This window comes from Rhineura floridana, chromosome 7 (assembly GCF_030035675.1).
Source record: "Rhineura floridana isolate rRhiFlo1 chromosome 7, rRhiFlo1.hap2, whole genome shotgun sequence".
Classification (NCBI taxonomy): domain Eukaryota; kingdom Metazoa; phylum Chordata; class Lepidosauria; order Squamata; family Rhineuridae; genus Rhineura; species Rhineura floridana.
Genome location: NC_084486.1, coordinates 39,722,812 through 39,738,079, shown reverse-complemented (window position 1 = coordinate 39,738,079; position 15,268 = coordinate 39,722,812). Strand labels below are relative to the sequence as shown.

General features: G+C 41.9%; 1 protein-coding gene and 1 non-coding gene across 2 annotated transcripts in view; one reads left to right on the top strand and one right to left on the bottom strand.

Moving 5' to 3' along the window:
• OIT3 (oncoprotein induced transcript 3) overlaps window positions 1-15,079 on the bottom strand; it is a 50,024-nt gene extending 34,945 nt beyond the window's left edge. Inside the window, exons 1-2 of the mRNA XM_061635305.1 lie at window positions 14,825-15,079; window positions 6,869-7,243 (exon numbers count right to left, since the gene is read on the bottom strand). Of these exons, the coding sequence (XP_061491289.1) occupies window positions 6,869-7,243; window positions 14,825-14,915 (466 nt within the window). The 5' untranslated portion in view covers window positions 14,916-15,079. The remainder of the gene's footprint in view (window positions 1-6,868; window positions 7,244-14,824) is intronic.
• LOC133389914 (5S ribosomal RNA) lies at window positions 5,717-5,835 on the top strand. Its single transcript, XR_009764221.1, has one exon. It is a non-coding gene; the product is annotated as a 5S ribosomal RNA (ribosomal RNA).
• Window positions 15,080-15,268: the final 189 nt, after the last annotated feature.

The following is a 15,268-nucleotide window of genomic DNA, read 5'->3' as shown; positions in this document are numbered from 1 at the left end:
GACTGTGATCTCTTCCCGCTTATGTAGGAGTAAACCCACTGAATTAAATAGGACTGTTTTCTCAGCACACATGTATAGGAGTCCACTGTAAATCAGATTTCCTCAGCACTGAGATCCATGGGATTAAAAGTAGAGTTTATTATTTTAGATAAGGATGGGGAGGTCAGATAGGGCCTGCAGGCAGATTTCATCCTGCCCTCTGAGTCCCCGCTTTACTATTAGCTGTTCATCCAGGAGCAGCTGAAAGGGGAAAGAGCTATAATGCTGTGCTAAGCGTGCAGCTCCTTCTGCAAAAAGATCTGCTGCAAGCAGATCAAAGCAGAAAGGAAAATGTCTCAGCAGAGTTGTAGTGTTCCTTACAAATATGCAAAATGTTATCTCTGCATTTTGCAACTGCATATGTGCAATTTTGGGGATGCAATTGCATTTTGAAGTTTGAGGTTTTAACCAGCCACAAGACAGGGCTTGTAGTCCAGCATGTGGATTGATCTTATTTGCATTCTTCTGCTGGGATTGATGAGTTCTTTTTGCCTTTTGCATAGTCAAGACAAATAAAGGGAGTTGAATAACTTTTTTATTACAAACTTTGGGAAAAGTCTATGTAGAAAATCAAAGTGAAATGAGTGGGGTTATTATGAATTAAATATATGCATTTGTTTCTATGGAAAATAGCTTTGTGAATGTGTTTATGTTGGTGTGTGAATAGGCTGGATTTAGAGCAGGCTGATCCACAATGGACCAGGCACTAATTTTGCAGCACCTAGTGGAGAAATATAGCAGCAAACCCAAAACATATCTGTTTGCTGCCTTAGTTGATCTCAAATCTGCCTTTGATTCTATCTCCCAAAACAAACTCTGGCAAAAACTTGAGGCCCCCACCGTGGACCGTCGCTTGCTACTCATGTATAAACTACATGAAAGCACCTTCTTAAGAATTAGGTGCAATCCAGAGGGCCTCCTTTCAAGCCCTGTTCCAACCTCTAAAGGAGTAAAGCAAGGATGCATACTAGCCCCACTGCTGTTTAATTTTTGTATAAACTCACTGCCTACATCCCTTGATTGCCTAAATATACATCCTCCAAAGCTAGCCCACAGGCACCTATCAGTGCTACTATATGCTGATGATGCAGTAATTTTGTCCCAGTCACCCACAGGACTGAAGAGAGCCTTGCGAGCCCTTGCGCAATACTGCCATGATGAACAGCTACAAGCAAACTATCAAAAAACAAAGGTCATGGCCTTTGCTAAAAGACCAAGGATGTACAAATGTTCTATAAGTGGACACAAGATTGAACAGGTAAAGGCTTTCAAGTACCTGGGTGTTGTTTTTCAGGCAAATGGCAGCTGGAAGGCCCAAGCAGGGTAAGTTGCCCAGTCAGCCCAAAGGAGTGCTTCTGCCATATTAAACTTTATCCGCACTAGAGGCGGCCATTATGTACCAGCGGCAATAAAGCTGTTCAAGACTAAGTCTTTAATGCAGCTTTTATATGGAGCACAACTTGGCCCCTATCCCAGTTTTACACCTCTGGAAGTAGTACAATCCAAATTCTTGAGGGCTGTCCTCTAAGTACCTCATTGTGTCCCAAATGTTGTCTTATGATTAGAGGCTGGCCTGCAAAAGGTCGAAACCAGGGTTTGGCTCGCTATTTTCAAATTCTGGCTGAAACGAATCTTTTTTCCAACTGGTTTGGCCCCACTAACACTACAGGACAAGTTCCAGTCATTATGGAAACAAACCTTGCCTCAAAAGCTCCAGCTGTATCGTCTTTCCCTGGGCTCCCTCATTTCCCAAGGATATGATATGGCTTGGTCAACATTTAGGCAACGCATTGCTGATATCGAGCACCAACAAGACTTGGGCTTGTCCTCTAACTATGCCTCAATGGATAGAGTGCCACAATTCAATAAACCTGCAAATTATCTTTTTACACTCTCGGTGCAAAAGCATCACAGAGCTTTCACATTGGCATGTTTTAATGTCCTTCCTTCTACTGTCCTGGAGGGAAGATATAAAAAAAATCCTACTACAACCGTAAGTGCCCTTGTGACGCTGGAGAGGTGGAAACAGTGACCCACGTTCTCCTACACTGCCCATTCTATTCTGATCTACGGAGATCTTTAATTGTACCTCTCCTATCGAAAACCCTAGGACTATCAGATGCATGTTATATCCTCCGACTTCTTTCTGATCAAAATACTTTTATCACCTCCAGTGTTGCCAAATTCTGTGCTGCAGCGATCAAAATTCGCCACAAACTGACTCTAACCACCTTGTAATTCTTGGTTTTGTTTTGTTTTTTGGATTTTATAACTATGTCTTTGACCATTCTATTTTATAGTATTGTGTTTTAACAGTTTTATCAGATTACCTCATGCTGGTCATTGACTGTAACAATAAAGATTATTATTATGTTGGTGTGTGTATTAAGGGTTTGCTATTGTGTGTGGGTCTGGTCCTACCTACTATTGGAATGTGGGCTCTGACAGCTGTCCACTGGGGTAATGTAGCCCTCAACCAAAAAAAAGATTCTCCAACCTGGTCCTTGTGGCCTCTGGCCACGTGATGAGCCATGGTGAGCTCTGTGGCAGCACTGGTTCAAGGATTTTAGCTGACAGCTCTGGGAAAGACCTGAGACCTGAAGAGCTGCTACCAGTCAGAGTAGATAATACCAGGCTAAATGGGCGAATGGGTCCAACCCTGGTATAAGGTGAATTCACATACAAGTTCTATGTATGTATAGTGAAATGGGCTATGAGAAGACTGGCTACTCATCAAGATTCCTCCACCCTACCCCATTTGATAGACTTTACCATATATATTCAAAGGACTGCTATTTGCAGATTGTGGTCACCAATCAGAACACTGTTTTAGATGTTGATTTTTCCTCACTATTTATCATAGCGACAAATTGCACTGTATATCAGTACTGTAACAATTTTACATCACATTTTTATAATTTTGTATCTGTCATCTGCAATATATAAGGCAAGTTTATAATACATGTTGCAAATAATATTTTTGATTATACATTGTGTTTATTTTGGTTTCTGGTTTCAGCTAGAATGATTTCTCAGTATCAAGAGCAGTTGGATATGAAATGCTACACCAGCCAACACCCTCTGGCCAGTATGGTTTTTAAACATGCTGGTGCCCTCATACAGACCATCCCTGAGCAACAGTAACTCTATTGATTCTGTAGAAGTCTTTTAGTACCAGCAATCCCCTTAATCTGTGCAACCTCCGTTTGATAAGACTTTGAGCAAAAAAAGGAGGAAATCAATACATATATCTTAAGGAAGACACTTTCCAAGGTCAGGCAAGTATAAAGGTGACATGCAGTTTGTATCTTTTCCCCTCCAGATTTGCTGGTATCCCAAACAGTTCCTGTATTTATTTGCATTAAAAATTCAATTGTCAGTACCTCTGGATGATTTAACAACTCATAGTTTTTATGATCGCAGGTGACGGCTGAGGCCATGTTGTATGTCCTTATGTGTTGAATAAATCAAACGGATATTATTACTGAAGTAGAGTTGGTCCATCCATGTATATCGCTTTCAAGGTAAGAACCAGAATTGACCGTCACGGGGAGGGACCATAGTTCATTGGTAGAGCAGATGTGTTGCATGCTGAAGGTTCTGGGTTTAGTTATAGAATGACAGCATAGTAGAGTTGGAAGGGGCCTATAAGGCCATTGAGTCCAACCCCCTGCTCAATGCAGGAATCCAAGTTTAAGCATACCCGACAGATGGCTGTCCAACTGTCTCTTGAATGCCTCCAGTGTTGGAGAGACATCCTGCCATCTCAATAAAATCAGGTAGCAGATAATGAGAAAGAGCTCTGTCTGAGATCTTAGAGAGCTGCTGCTAGTCAGAGTAGGCATCGCTAAACTAGATGGACAAATAGTCTGCCCTGGTATAAAATAGCTTCTTAAGTTTTTGAAACTTCCCATAGAGTTCAAAGAGGGTTGCCAGGCAGGACTGGGGTAGGGACTGAAGTTCAAGAAACAAATCCAAAGCTCCCATGGGCCATACAGAGTTTGTTGTGAATTCTTTGGTTCCAAGCCATGAGAAATTGCTAAATCAGACTAAGGGTCCATTTGGTCCAACATTTGGTCTCCAACAGTGATCAGCCATTGGGCCCCCATCATCATATAGAGGTTCTTCCCTTTAATTGATCCTCCCCACATAAAGGTATTTTAAAATCAAAGAAATGCAAGATGTTAAATATTTGAATTATAAACAATCAATTTAATCAAGTCATGCAGCATTGCAAAAGCTTTCCTTAAAAGGGAGATGTTGGCTGCACCTCCAAAAATTCACAAGGGGGTTGGCCAGGTGACTTTCTCTAGGAAAGAGTTCCAGGAAGAAGATGCCACTTCAGAAAAGGCTTGATACTTTAACAAATGAGACCTCCTCTGCTTATTGCAGTGCACATGGGGAAATTGTTTGCCAGAAGAAATAAATTACTAAAATGATTTCTCAGTCATAAACTATAAATATCAATGAGTAGCACAACAGGAAGCTATTAACGAGATTGTCTGGGGATGCAGAGCTGAACTGGAAATTCAGCTTTAAATTACAAGGTAAGATTTGTTGTTGCTGTTTTTAATTGGCAGTCCTATATGAGAAGTCCCTACTGCAAACTCAACAACTGACTTAAGACATTTTTCATACATGACACCAAAGGCACAGTAGAGCACCATTTAATTTATGAACATGCATGAATATTGTTAAGATTGGAGAGAAAGCAAAAGAGAGAGGCAGCCGTTTAAAAAAATGAATGTAAAGTCTAGCCACTGTAGATTTTCCTTTCTTATTACAGAGGTGAGAAATTCAATAATAATAATCATCATCCTCTGGTAACAAAACACCCTGTGCTTTTTCAAAAGCTTGGTTGGGTTATCCTAATGCTGTTGTCAAAGCTCAAACATTCTTAGCTCTGTCTCTCAGAACTGAGCTATACAGTAACACCTCAGTTAACGAAGTACATGCGTTCCTGGACATTACTTCTTTTACAGGAACTTTGGTACCGGAGTTAAGAGTAACATGGAAGAATAGGGATAGCTTCTTACACCACAAAAAGAAGAGCAGTTCAACATAATTCAGCAAACTTTTTATTCAAAACTAACAATGCGCATGTCTGAAATGAAACAACCAGATCAGGTAAATCTTGCATACAGACTACTTGAAGGCTTCTTCAAAAATGCATCCCGGGATGCCTGCTTTGCCTTTTTTCTTTTATCATACAGCATCTTGCCATAACAATGTAAAGCTTTGAGCACAGTTCTCCTCTCTGTACACTTGGGCAGGCAGGCAAGGGGCAGCCACCACCACCACCCTGTGCTTGGTCTCTCTCTCTCTCTCTCTCTGCCATCCTCCCCTACACTTGAGCAGATGCATCTGCAGTAAACAGTGCTTCAAGGGACCCAAAGCGCTGTTTACTGCAGAGGTGCCTGTGCCGCCTGGCAAGGAGCACCATTCTAGCCATGCATGACAGAGTTGCCTGCAGTAGGTGCAATCCAGTAGACAAGGAGCCACACTCTGGCTATGTCAGAGTGTACACCCCCCATGCCCCCTGCACCCAAAAAAACTTTGTTAAAAGGAGCTTCTTTCCTGGAGGATTTGTTAACTGAGGTATTACTGTACAGAGGAATCAGGTAGGTGTCCCACTCCTACCCCATGGTTCAAAATTCTGCCTGGCTAGAAGCCAAGGGTCTATGGCCATACTATCCTGAACACACCCGATCTCGTCTGATCTCAGAAGCTAAGCAGGGTCAGGCCTGGTTAGTATTTGGATGGGAGACTACCTGGGAATACTGGGTGCCGTAGGCTTAGAGGAAGGCAATAGTAAAACCACCTCTGAGTACCTCTTACCATGAAAACCCTATGAATATATCAATAAAAGACTCATGGGGTTGCCATAAGTTGTAATCAACTTGAAGGCATATAACAACAACAAAAAGCCAAGGAGGTGTCCAGTGGATACAAGATCTGGATGTTGAGGATAGCAGGGGAGCTGTCCATCAAGGAGTCAGAGGGAGCACAGCAGAGTAAGATTTTGCTACACCATCAGCTGGGCTCCCAACTGAGCAGCTTTATAGACAGCTCTGCCATCCTATCCCTTCCTGGTTTGTCATCAGGGCCCTGATCTGGAGCATGTGAGGAATCTGACTTCCTCCTCTGACTTCCTCCTCATAAAAAGAGCTCAAGGATGGTTGACCTCTTGTCTCCAGATGGGCACTGCACCTCTGGTTCTGGGCTTCTGTTTAAACATGCCATCACTTCTGCTCCTGTGAGGTGATCCTGGTGGAACAGGAGTGGGGGTAAGACCAATCAGGATGGGCTGGTTCCTCTGAACCTCCAGTCTCCTTGAGTGGGGTATCTTTCAGGATGGGGTTCTCAGGAGGATTATTGGTATGCATTGACTCCTCTTGAACCTTGTAATTACCAGAGCAGTAATGAGATCCACCTCTTCCTCTAAGTTCTCACCCAGTTCTGGGATGGTCCTGTCAGGAAGATGGGTGGGACAGAGTAGCAGGGCAGATCTTGCAGTGCTATATCATTCCAAACAGCAAGGATCACATTTGAATATCCTGCCATCTAAAAATCAGGGCAAAGGGCTCATGCCAGGGAGAAAAGTCTTGCTGTGTATATATGCAGGGAATTAAAGAACATGAGGAATCATTCAAAAACATGAACCTCCAACTGCAATCTAGAATGGTCTGATCAATAATAAACAGCATCATGCAATTCCCTGATCCTTCACTTTCATTCCCAAAATCATTATGTGCCCCAAAGGCAACCCCTCTCTATAACCAAAGAAATTTTGTAGCAACAAAGGAGAATTATGTTGAGGGTCACTTACGCCCACAGTAGGCATGGAAGCAGACACTAGGCTTGGTTAAGCGGTAGACATAATAGCCTCCTGGGCAGGCCTTGACCTCAACTGTTGTGTTCCAAAGACAGCAGTTTCCATTGAAGGTTGCACAGGCTTGCCTTTGGACAGTACCATCTGACTCTTGAGGGTGGCTACCATTCAGCCAGATTGGAGCGTGGGTACCACAGTGGTTCTCTGGGATGCAGAAGGTGGGCATGGCATCACCAGCCATCCCAGTGAAGCGGTACCATTCCCCATCGACATGGCTGTCACACTCAGGCTGATCATGAGAGCCATTGAAGTGGTATTCAGTGTTCCTCCAAGGTTCATTCAGACTGATGTAGGCAGAGCAAGGATCAAGAGCTGGAACACAGAAAGAAGAGAGAACCCAGTGGTGATCAAAAGAACAACAGTATACATGCCAAAACTCTGTGGAGAAAGATCTGAAAAATGAAGATTAGCAAAAAGTGTGGCAGCACCTACCCAGTGGAATTCCCTCCCCTTAAATATTAGACAGGAACCATCTCTGTTGTCTTTTAGGTGTCTATTGAAGACCTTCCTCTTTCAACAAGTCTTTTAAGTTGAGACCTTATCCCAGTCTGCGTCTGTGTTGGAATTGCTTTTTAATATGTTTTTAAGCCTTTTTTAAAAAAAGGTTTTTAACCTTTTTTTTTTTTAAAAAGATGTTTTGAAAGCTTTTAAAAATGTTTTTTAAAGATGTTTTAATGTATTTTAAAGTCTGTTTTTATGATATTTTAAAGTGTTTTTAGTGCTTTTGTTTGCCGCCCTTGGCTCCTGCTGGCAGGAAGGGCAGGATATAAATCAAATCAAATAATAAATAAATAAATAAATAAAAGACAAATAATCAGTTGCTTGAGACAGAGATGGCCAAGTTCTGTATTCTTGGGGGCCATTCTATTCTCCATACAATAGACCAGCCCTGGAACTGTACTGTGATTCAGAGTCACAAGCTGGCCTCATTATCCGTGGCCAGATTCCGCAGTAAAGTTGGTAAGCACATGTACTCCAGCATCGCATCCCATTTACAAGTTAACACCTATTAAATTACACCTTACATACCGATCCATAAAAAGAGATGCAGTTGTCTCACTCCTTATACGCTCACCAATCACTGCACTCTTCAGGAGAGGATCTCCTGCAGATAACATCTCATCAAGAGGTTTGTTTTGTACAATGTAGGAGTTGGGCCCTTAGCATAGCAGCACATACTCTGCCCATATTGCCCTTTTGGCACCTATTGAAGGCCTTCGTTTTTCAACAAGCATTTTAAGTGGAGATTTTTATCCCAGTCTGCGTGTGTATTCAAATTGCTTTTACATATATGAAATTGTTGTACTTGGGGTTTTGTGTGTGCGTGTGTGTTCAAGATATTTTTTCTAAAGTGATTCATAAATGGCAATACATTTAAATTATGGAATGTATGTCACACATTTTCCCCTTTTCTTATACAAATATTATCACCATACCTTGATTAAAATTCAGTAGAGGCTTTGAGAATTACATAACATGATCTTAGGTATTGGATCTATCCCCAGTTTAAGGAATGAAAAATACCTTTAAAGCTGCAGTCTTGTGCACACTCACTGGAAGTAAGCCCCATTAAACAAAGCAAGACTTAATTATGAGTAGTGTGGTATCTGTGAAGCTAGATTATCTCAAGGTGCCAACATGAGATGTAACCTGTAGCCATCACATGGATTTGCAAGGTTTTTTTTATACCATAATGGTCTGTAGTCCAACATCTGGCATGAATTGGATTCCCTCTGATAACCTATAGCCACTGAGATCTCATTGCATGGTAACTGTAAAAGTTATTATGCATGTAATGTAAAAAAAAATGGTAATTAGTACTACTGGCCACCAGAGCTTGGTGGGTGTTGCATTTATTCACGTACAAACTCACGTATGACTAAGGTCATAATTAAACATATATACAGAGAGAGAGAGAGAGAGAGAATTGTAATTGATGTCTTGGTTTTTATACTCATAACAACGTAAGAAGAGCCCGATTGATCAGGCCAATGGCCCAGCTAGTCCAGCATCCTGTTCTCACAGTGGCCAACCAGTTGCCCATGAGAACTCCACAAACAGGATCTGAGTGCAACAGTACTCTCCCCTTCTTTGGCTTCGTATTCAGAAGCACATTGCCTCCAACCACAGAGGCAGAGCATTGCCATCATGGCTAGCCTTATCTTCCATGTATTTATCTAATCCTGTTTTAAAGCCAGCCAAGATGGTGGCTATCACTGCCTCCTGTAGGAGCAAATTCCATATATTAACTATGCGCTGCATGAAGAAGTACTTTATTTTGTCTATCCTGAATCTTCCAATATTCAGCTTTACTGGATGTCCAAGAGTTCTAGGATTATGAGAGGAGAAAACCTTTTCTTTACCCATGTTCTCTATGCCATGCATAATTTTATACACTTCTATCATGTCGCTTCTTACTCACATTTTCTCTAAACTAAAGATCTTTAAATGCTGCAATCTTTTCTCACGGAGGAGTCATTCCATCCTCTTGATCATTCTGGTTGTCCTTTTCTGAACCCTTTCCAACTCTACAATGTCTTTTTTGAGGTGATACAAATATACTCCTGCGTTCTTTCCAATGGACAGAGAAATCCAAGGGATCTTCTGAGAAACTACCACCATTTCCTTAGCCCCATTGGCTTGCTGAGGCTAAGGCAAAAGCTGGGAAAGGGAAACCTTTTATTTTCTTGTTTGGTTCCCTCCAATGGGCTGGTCTTGGGCTGGTGCAGTTTCTGCTTCTGCTTGACAGAGGAGGCTGTGGAGAGCGCAGGAGGGACCCTAGGATCCTGCAGGTCTTGGGTGGTCCCAGTACACACATACACACACCCTGCACAAATGCTGTATCCTCTCCTTTGATGAAGCATTCATGATGGTGAAAAGTTCCCTCTGATGTCCAGGGATGAATTCCAGCAGTGGGCCGCCTTTTCTCTTGGAGACAACATCTGATGGCCCCTGGGATGGCCTCCCAAGGCCTATAGGATTTCATCCTAAACATTTTAATCAAATAATATTTTTGTGTACCAAAAGCTACTCTTGTGACTGAGAACTATTTTTCTTTTTTCTTTTAAAATCTCACATATTTTCAAACTGGGCTTTATAGAGTTGGCCCACTGTGCTGTTAAATTGCCTGATGCACCTAGCAATGTCTTGCAATGTCTCTGCCTCATCAGGGGAGGCTGTCTTCTCTGTCATATTTCCCTGCCCTGGCAGATATGTTGTGTCCTTCTTTTTCACTGCCCTGCTGACCTCCTGCTGGTAAGTGGAGATTAAAAAAGGTCTTCAGGCTTCTATTTTGTTGGCTTCAAGCGCCAGCACTGTTATCTTTTCGGCGCCAGGTCAAGACTTTCCTCTTCTCCCAGGCATTTTAGCATGCGTTTTAAATTGTTTTTATATTGTTTTAAATTTTAAAATTGTCTTTTAAATTGTTTTTAAAATATGTGTTTTAAATTGTGTATTTGTTTTGGTGTTTTTGATTGCTGTAAACCACCCAGAGAGCTTCGGCTATGGGGCGGTATACAAGTGCAATAAACAAATAAATAAATAAATATTTTGTGTCTTTTTTACAGACAGTTATACAGAATGGTGTTCTCATTGATAATGGTTAGCTAGAGTGGCTTTGATCTCACTTCAGGACAGAGCACTTATCTCAAGCTACCATCAGGTACAGTGGTCTGCAATTTCCCCCCACCTTACAAACCAATTTCCTATATATTTTGTACAGTGGAAGAGTGGAATTTCAGTCCTCTAGCATTTAAAGGTCTAAAGACTGGGCCTGGCCCTTGATGCTAATGATCTGCCTGCCGCTTGATTTGCATTGTTACTTTTTTTTTACATGAAGGAAATCATATTGAAAACATGGTAAAAATACAATATAAAACCATAAAAATACAATGAAATCTGCAACAACTAAAGCACGATGCAGCAACACCAATCATTTTACAGCCAAAGAAAGACCTTCCATATAGGAATGCTTTGAGCTAGCAGTTGAAAGAACATTAGAGGGTGACTTGGTGGGTTTTTGAAGACAGAGGGTGTGTGCCACAACAGAAAAGGACGTGCTATGTGTCCCAACCAATCTTATATTTGAGCAAGAGGGAACATGAACCAAGGCTTGCTTCTCTGATCTGCAGGTCTGAAAATGACTGTACAGGAGTTAAGTTCACCCTGAATGCAGGGCGCAGGGGTTTTCTGCATAATACAAACGCTGAGAGCTAACTACCAACCAGAGCTTGGAAAAGTTACTTTTTTGAACTACAACTCCCATCAGCCCCAGCCAGCGCCATGCAGAACAGATATGACAAAACTGGCGCAACTTTCCTTATGACCATTGTTTATCAATAAATGTGTGCCACAGTCCTGTTCCAATTAAAGCTTATGAACCACTTTCATAGGGAGGTTCCTTCCTTGCCACACCTTGCCTTCCATCTCGCTTTCCCCTCTCCCTGTTGCAATGAAATTTTCCTAACTGTGCAACAATGAAGGGGTGTTACATGAGCCACCTCATTTAAGCAATGTCCGTTTCTCGATTACACACAAGTGTTGTTCCCTACAATGGGAGCTGCTGTGTATATGTGCAAAGGGCATCTGAGTTGGCCTATACCTAACAAACAGAATTTCATAGAGATTTCAAGTAGAAGCCGCAAGAGAGAAGAATGTAATAAAAAATATTCAGTTCACTTTTTATCAAGGTTGAATTTAATCTTCCCTCAGCAGCTTCTGCAGTGAAAGTTTGCAGCATAAATCTTTGCATTCACTTAACACCTGATTAAGCAGCAGTTAACCATGACTGGCCACGTCCATCATTAAGGCAGGATTTATGCTAATATTTTCATGACTAAGGCAAATTAGTTACTTTTCATGATCCTGACATTTAAAAAGGCAATTGTCCCAACTAGACATATCAAAAAAGCATTTTCCTCCCTTTTGAGGTTCTATTTCCCACTAGGCTTCTTAAGTCACTGTTATATTATTCAGTCTAAATTTTAGGAATTATGCAATGTAGTTAGCACCATTTGAAAGTAAGAATATGCATTATAACCTAATGAGAAAATAACTTGGACACAAATAAACTGTGATTGCTGACTGTTCATTCTTGTTTTGCTTGCCCACAATTATATATAATGAGGTGGATGAAATTCATATTCCTGTTAAGATAGGCACATTATACAGCAGGATCCATGACTGATCTCCTGGCATTTTAACACAATAGAAATGTAGCTCTGTGTATAAACCTGTCTGTCAGTGTCTACTGTGATTATGCCATTTTCTTAATCAAAAGCAGCATGAGTATACACCCCACCCACAGCCGTTCTTGCCCGACAGTGGGAAATACAGGAGGGGAAAGCCACACAACCCATATCATGTGGTGATTTGAATGTTTGGCTCTGAATGGATCCAGACTGAGCCATTGGACTCTGTTTGAATGTTGCCTTCTACCAATGGAATTTCTTGAAACCAACATCCAATAGTGTAGTGGCAAATTCAGGAGTGCAGGGTCCCTTAATGTTAGTCATAGCCATGCCCCCTCCCCGTTTTTTGCTGCGGGGTTGAGAATGAGATCCTTGTTAATGCCTTCTCCCACAATAGACATCCCTAGGAACCAATAAGCATAAAAAGGGGAGAGTGTTAGCTACTGAGATGACTCTTCTCAGTGGCTAACTCACCCCCTTTCACTCTCATTAGCTCCAATCAGCAGGAAAGGTCAAGGAAGCAGTGACTAAGGCACTCCTCTTTCATGTTGATTGCCTCACAGGATGCTGGAGACAAAGGGACTTTGCTGAGATCCTGCTCCCAAAAAAGTACAGGGTCTAAGATTCCCCAAGAGCCTGGACGACTACACCGCTGCCAGCACCCTATTTGAAATTATGCTTCTGAAGTAAGTCTTTGGTGCCTAGGTATCCCATGCATATCTAGGATTTGAAATGCATCACTTAACGGAGTCTGGCTTAGTGGTAAACCAGTAAATGAGAGCATGGGATTTTATTGAACAGATGCTTAGATAGTAGATGGCATCCAATTATGTCTGCTCATTTGCACAATTTGGTTGCGCTGTGGACCTTCCTATTTATATTCTCTCCCCTCCAGCCCTGAACCCTCCAGAGAAGATTTGGGAGGTCTATGAGGGGCTGCAGGGAGGAGGAGAGGAAGGAGAAGCTCTGTTGCATGAGCAGATGCTGCTCACACTAGATTTGATTTCGCACACCTATAATCCACCCTCAGCTATGAAGCTCATTGGGTGACCAATCTCTGCCTAACCTACCTCACAGGGTTCTTTCGAGGATAAAGTGGCTAAAATCCCATGTGCCCTGCCCCAAGCTCTTTGGAGAAAGGATAGGATGCTGATGTGATAGAGAAATGAATCCAACATTTATTCAAGTTTTTACAGCAATGTTGTGGTAATTTACATTTTTGAGAGAGTTGTGTTCCAATTTCTTGAAAAGAACCATGTTTCATTCTGTTTCTCATATGCAAAGCATAATCTTCATGCCAGTAATTTCTGGATCTGCACTTAGATTCATTTTAGGTCCTATCCAGAGAATTGGCAAAAAGGCTCATTTTAGCATTTGCTGGATAGTTTTCAGCATTTCCCATTCAAAGACAGTAGCTCAATATTCAGTCTGCACTTGGTGTGTGTGTGTGTGTCTGTGTGCGCACGCGTGCATGCATGTGTGCGCGCGCAAGCAATACACTTGCTTTATGGGGGCATTGCTGAATTCCTGTTTGGTCCCTCTTTCAAAAAAATATCTGGAGCGTGCATTTTGGGCAACATTGCATGGGGTAGTGCTCCACTTTCACGTAACTAAATAAAATAAGATTAAATTGAAATGCTGCAAAACCAAAGGTTGGCGATTTGCTTATTTATGTCACTTAAAAAAAGTTTGAAGAACTCATCCAGGCTTGGTGGTATAGAACCAGTGAAATGGGTGGTGGTGGTGGGGCATTGTTCAGCCTCTAAAGCATGGCAGCGGAATCTTTGGCTTTCCAGATGTTGTTGGACTACAACTCCCATCAACCTTGACCATTGGCCATGCTGGCTGGGGCTGATGGGAACTGGAGTTCAACATTGTCTGGATTGTCAAAGGTTATCCATCCCTGCCCTAAAACCACTGAAAATTACAATATGGCCTAGGCATGGGAAGGTGTAGTGGTACCACACCTCAGCAGTTCCATTACAGGCAAAGGCTTGAATCCTACCTTTCCTTCCATGAACTCAAGAGAGTTCACATTTATAGGATGGAGCTTACCAACCTCCCCTTTCCCTCAGCAGTCCCATGAAAAAATATGCTTCTTTGGGGGATCATTGGGAATGGTGCGGGATACAGCTGCAGATACAGGAGGAGTGGGTGCTTGCTTACATGAACAGAGAAGCATCTTCTGACCCAAGGTGATATCTATCTCATTTTAACCCATCCTTCATCAAACATACGTTCTCAGGATGGAGAACATCAAAGAGAAAAATCAAACTAACAATATAATAATTTCAATAAAAACATTAAAACTAATCAAATCAATCATTATCACTGCTAAATAAAGCTAGGATTTATTTACTTTGAAAAATGTATAGCCTGCTATTCTTGTCAGAGAAAATTCTTGACACCTAATAAGACATTCATTAATAGGACAACAGAGCAAGATTTAGGTGCCTGTGAGATTTACAGAGAAGGACCACATTTTTCCAGTAGTAGAAAATTCAGCACATGGAGTGATAGTGGAAATGCATGACCCCTGCAATATAAGTGTAACTCTGGACTGCATACAACAAAGGGGTAACTTATATTTGTGCATTCAGTGCACTAAAACCGGACTGGCTGGAAAAGGCCTAAGAGGAGGACAAAGTCATTGCAAGAACATTGACTCTCCAAACATGTGATAAATGGCACTGCATTTACTCACCTACAGTATTTTCCTGCAAGGGCTGTGCTTTAGCATGGAGACAGAAGGACAACATGTGAAACAGGAACATCCCCCCTCTGACAAAGGCCATGCTCGCTTGTCAAAATAATTCCTTGTAAGCGCACACTGTGGATTCACTTGGACTCTCTCGCTCTCTTAATCACACCTAATCGGTTTTGGACTTCTGAAGCAAGATCCCATGAAGAGAAGGTCTGTTAAGGGTCCTGGAGGTTTTATTCGAGGAAGTGGCTGTAGCCTTGACCTGCCCATAGCAGGCTGCCTTTTAGAGACAAAGAGGGTTATTTCCCCCACACACACTCACATTCATTTTGTTTCCAAACCCATCCTCTGATTGTTTTCTTCTACAAGTGCCCGACAGTGACACGTCTGCTATCTTATCTGGGAAGGACCACTGAGGAAGGGTACACCGACATCCTGTGGAGA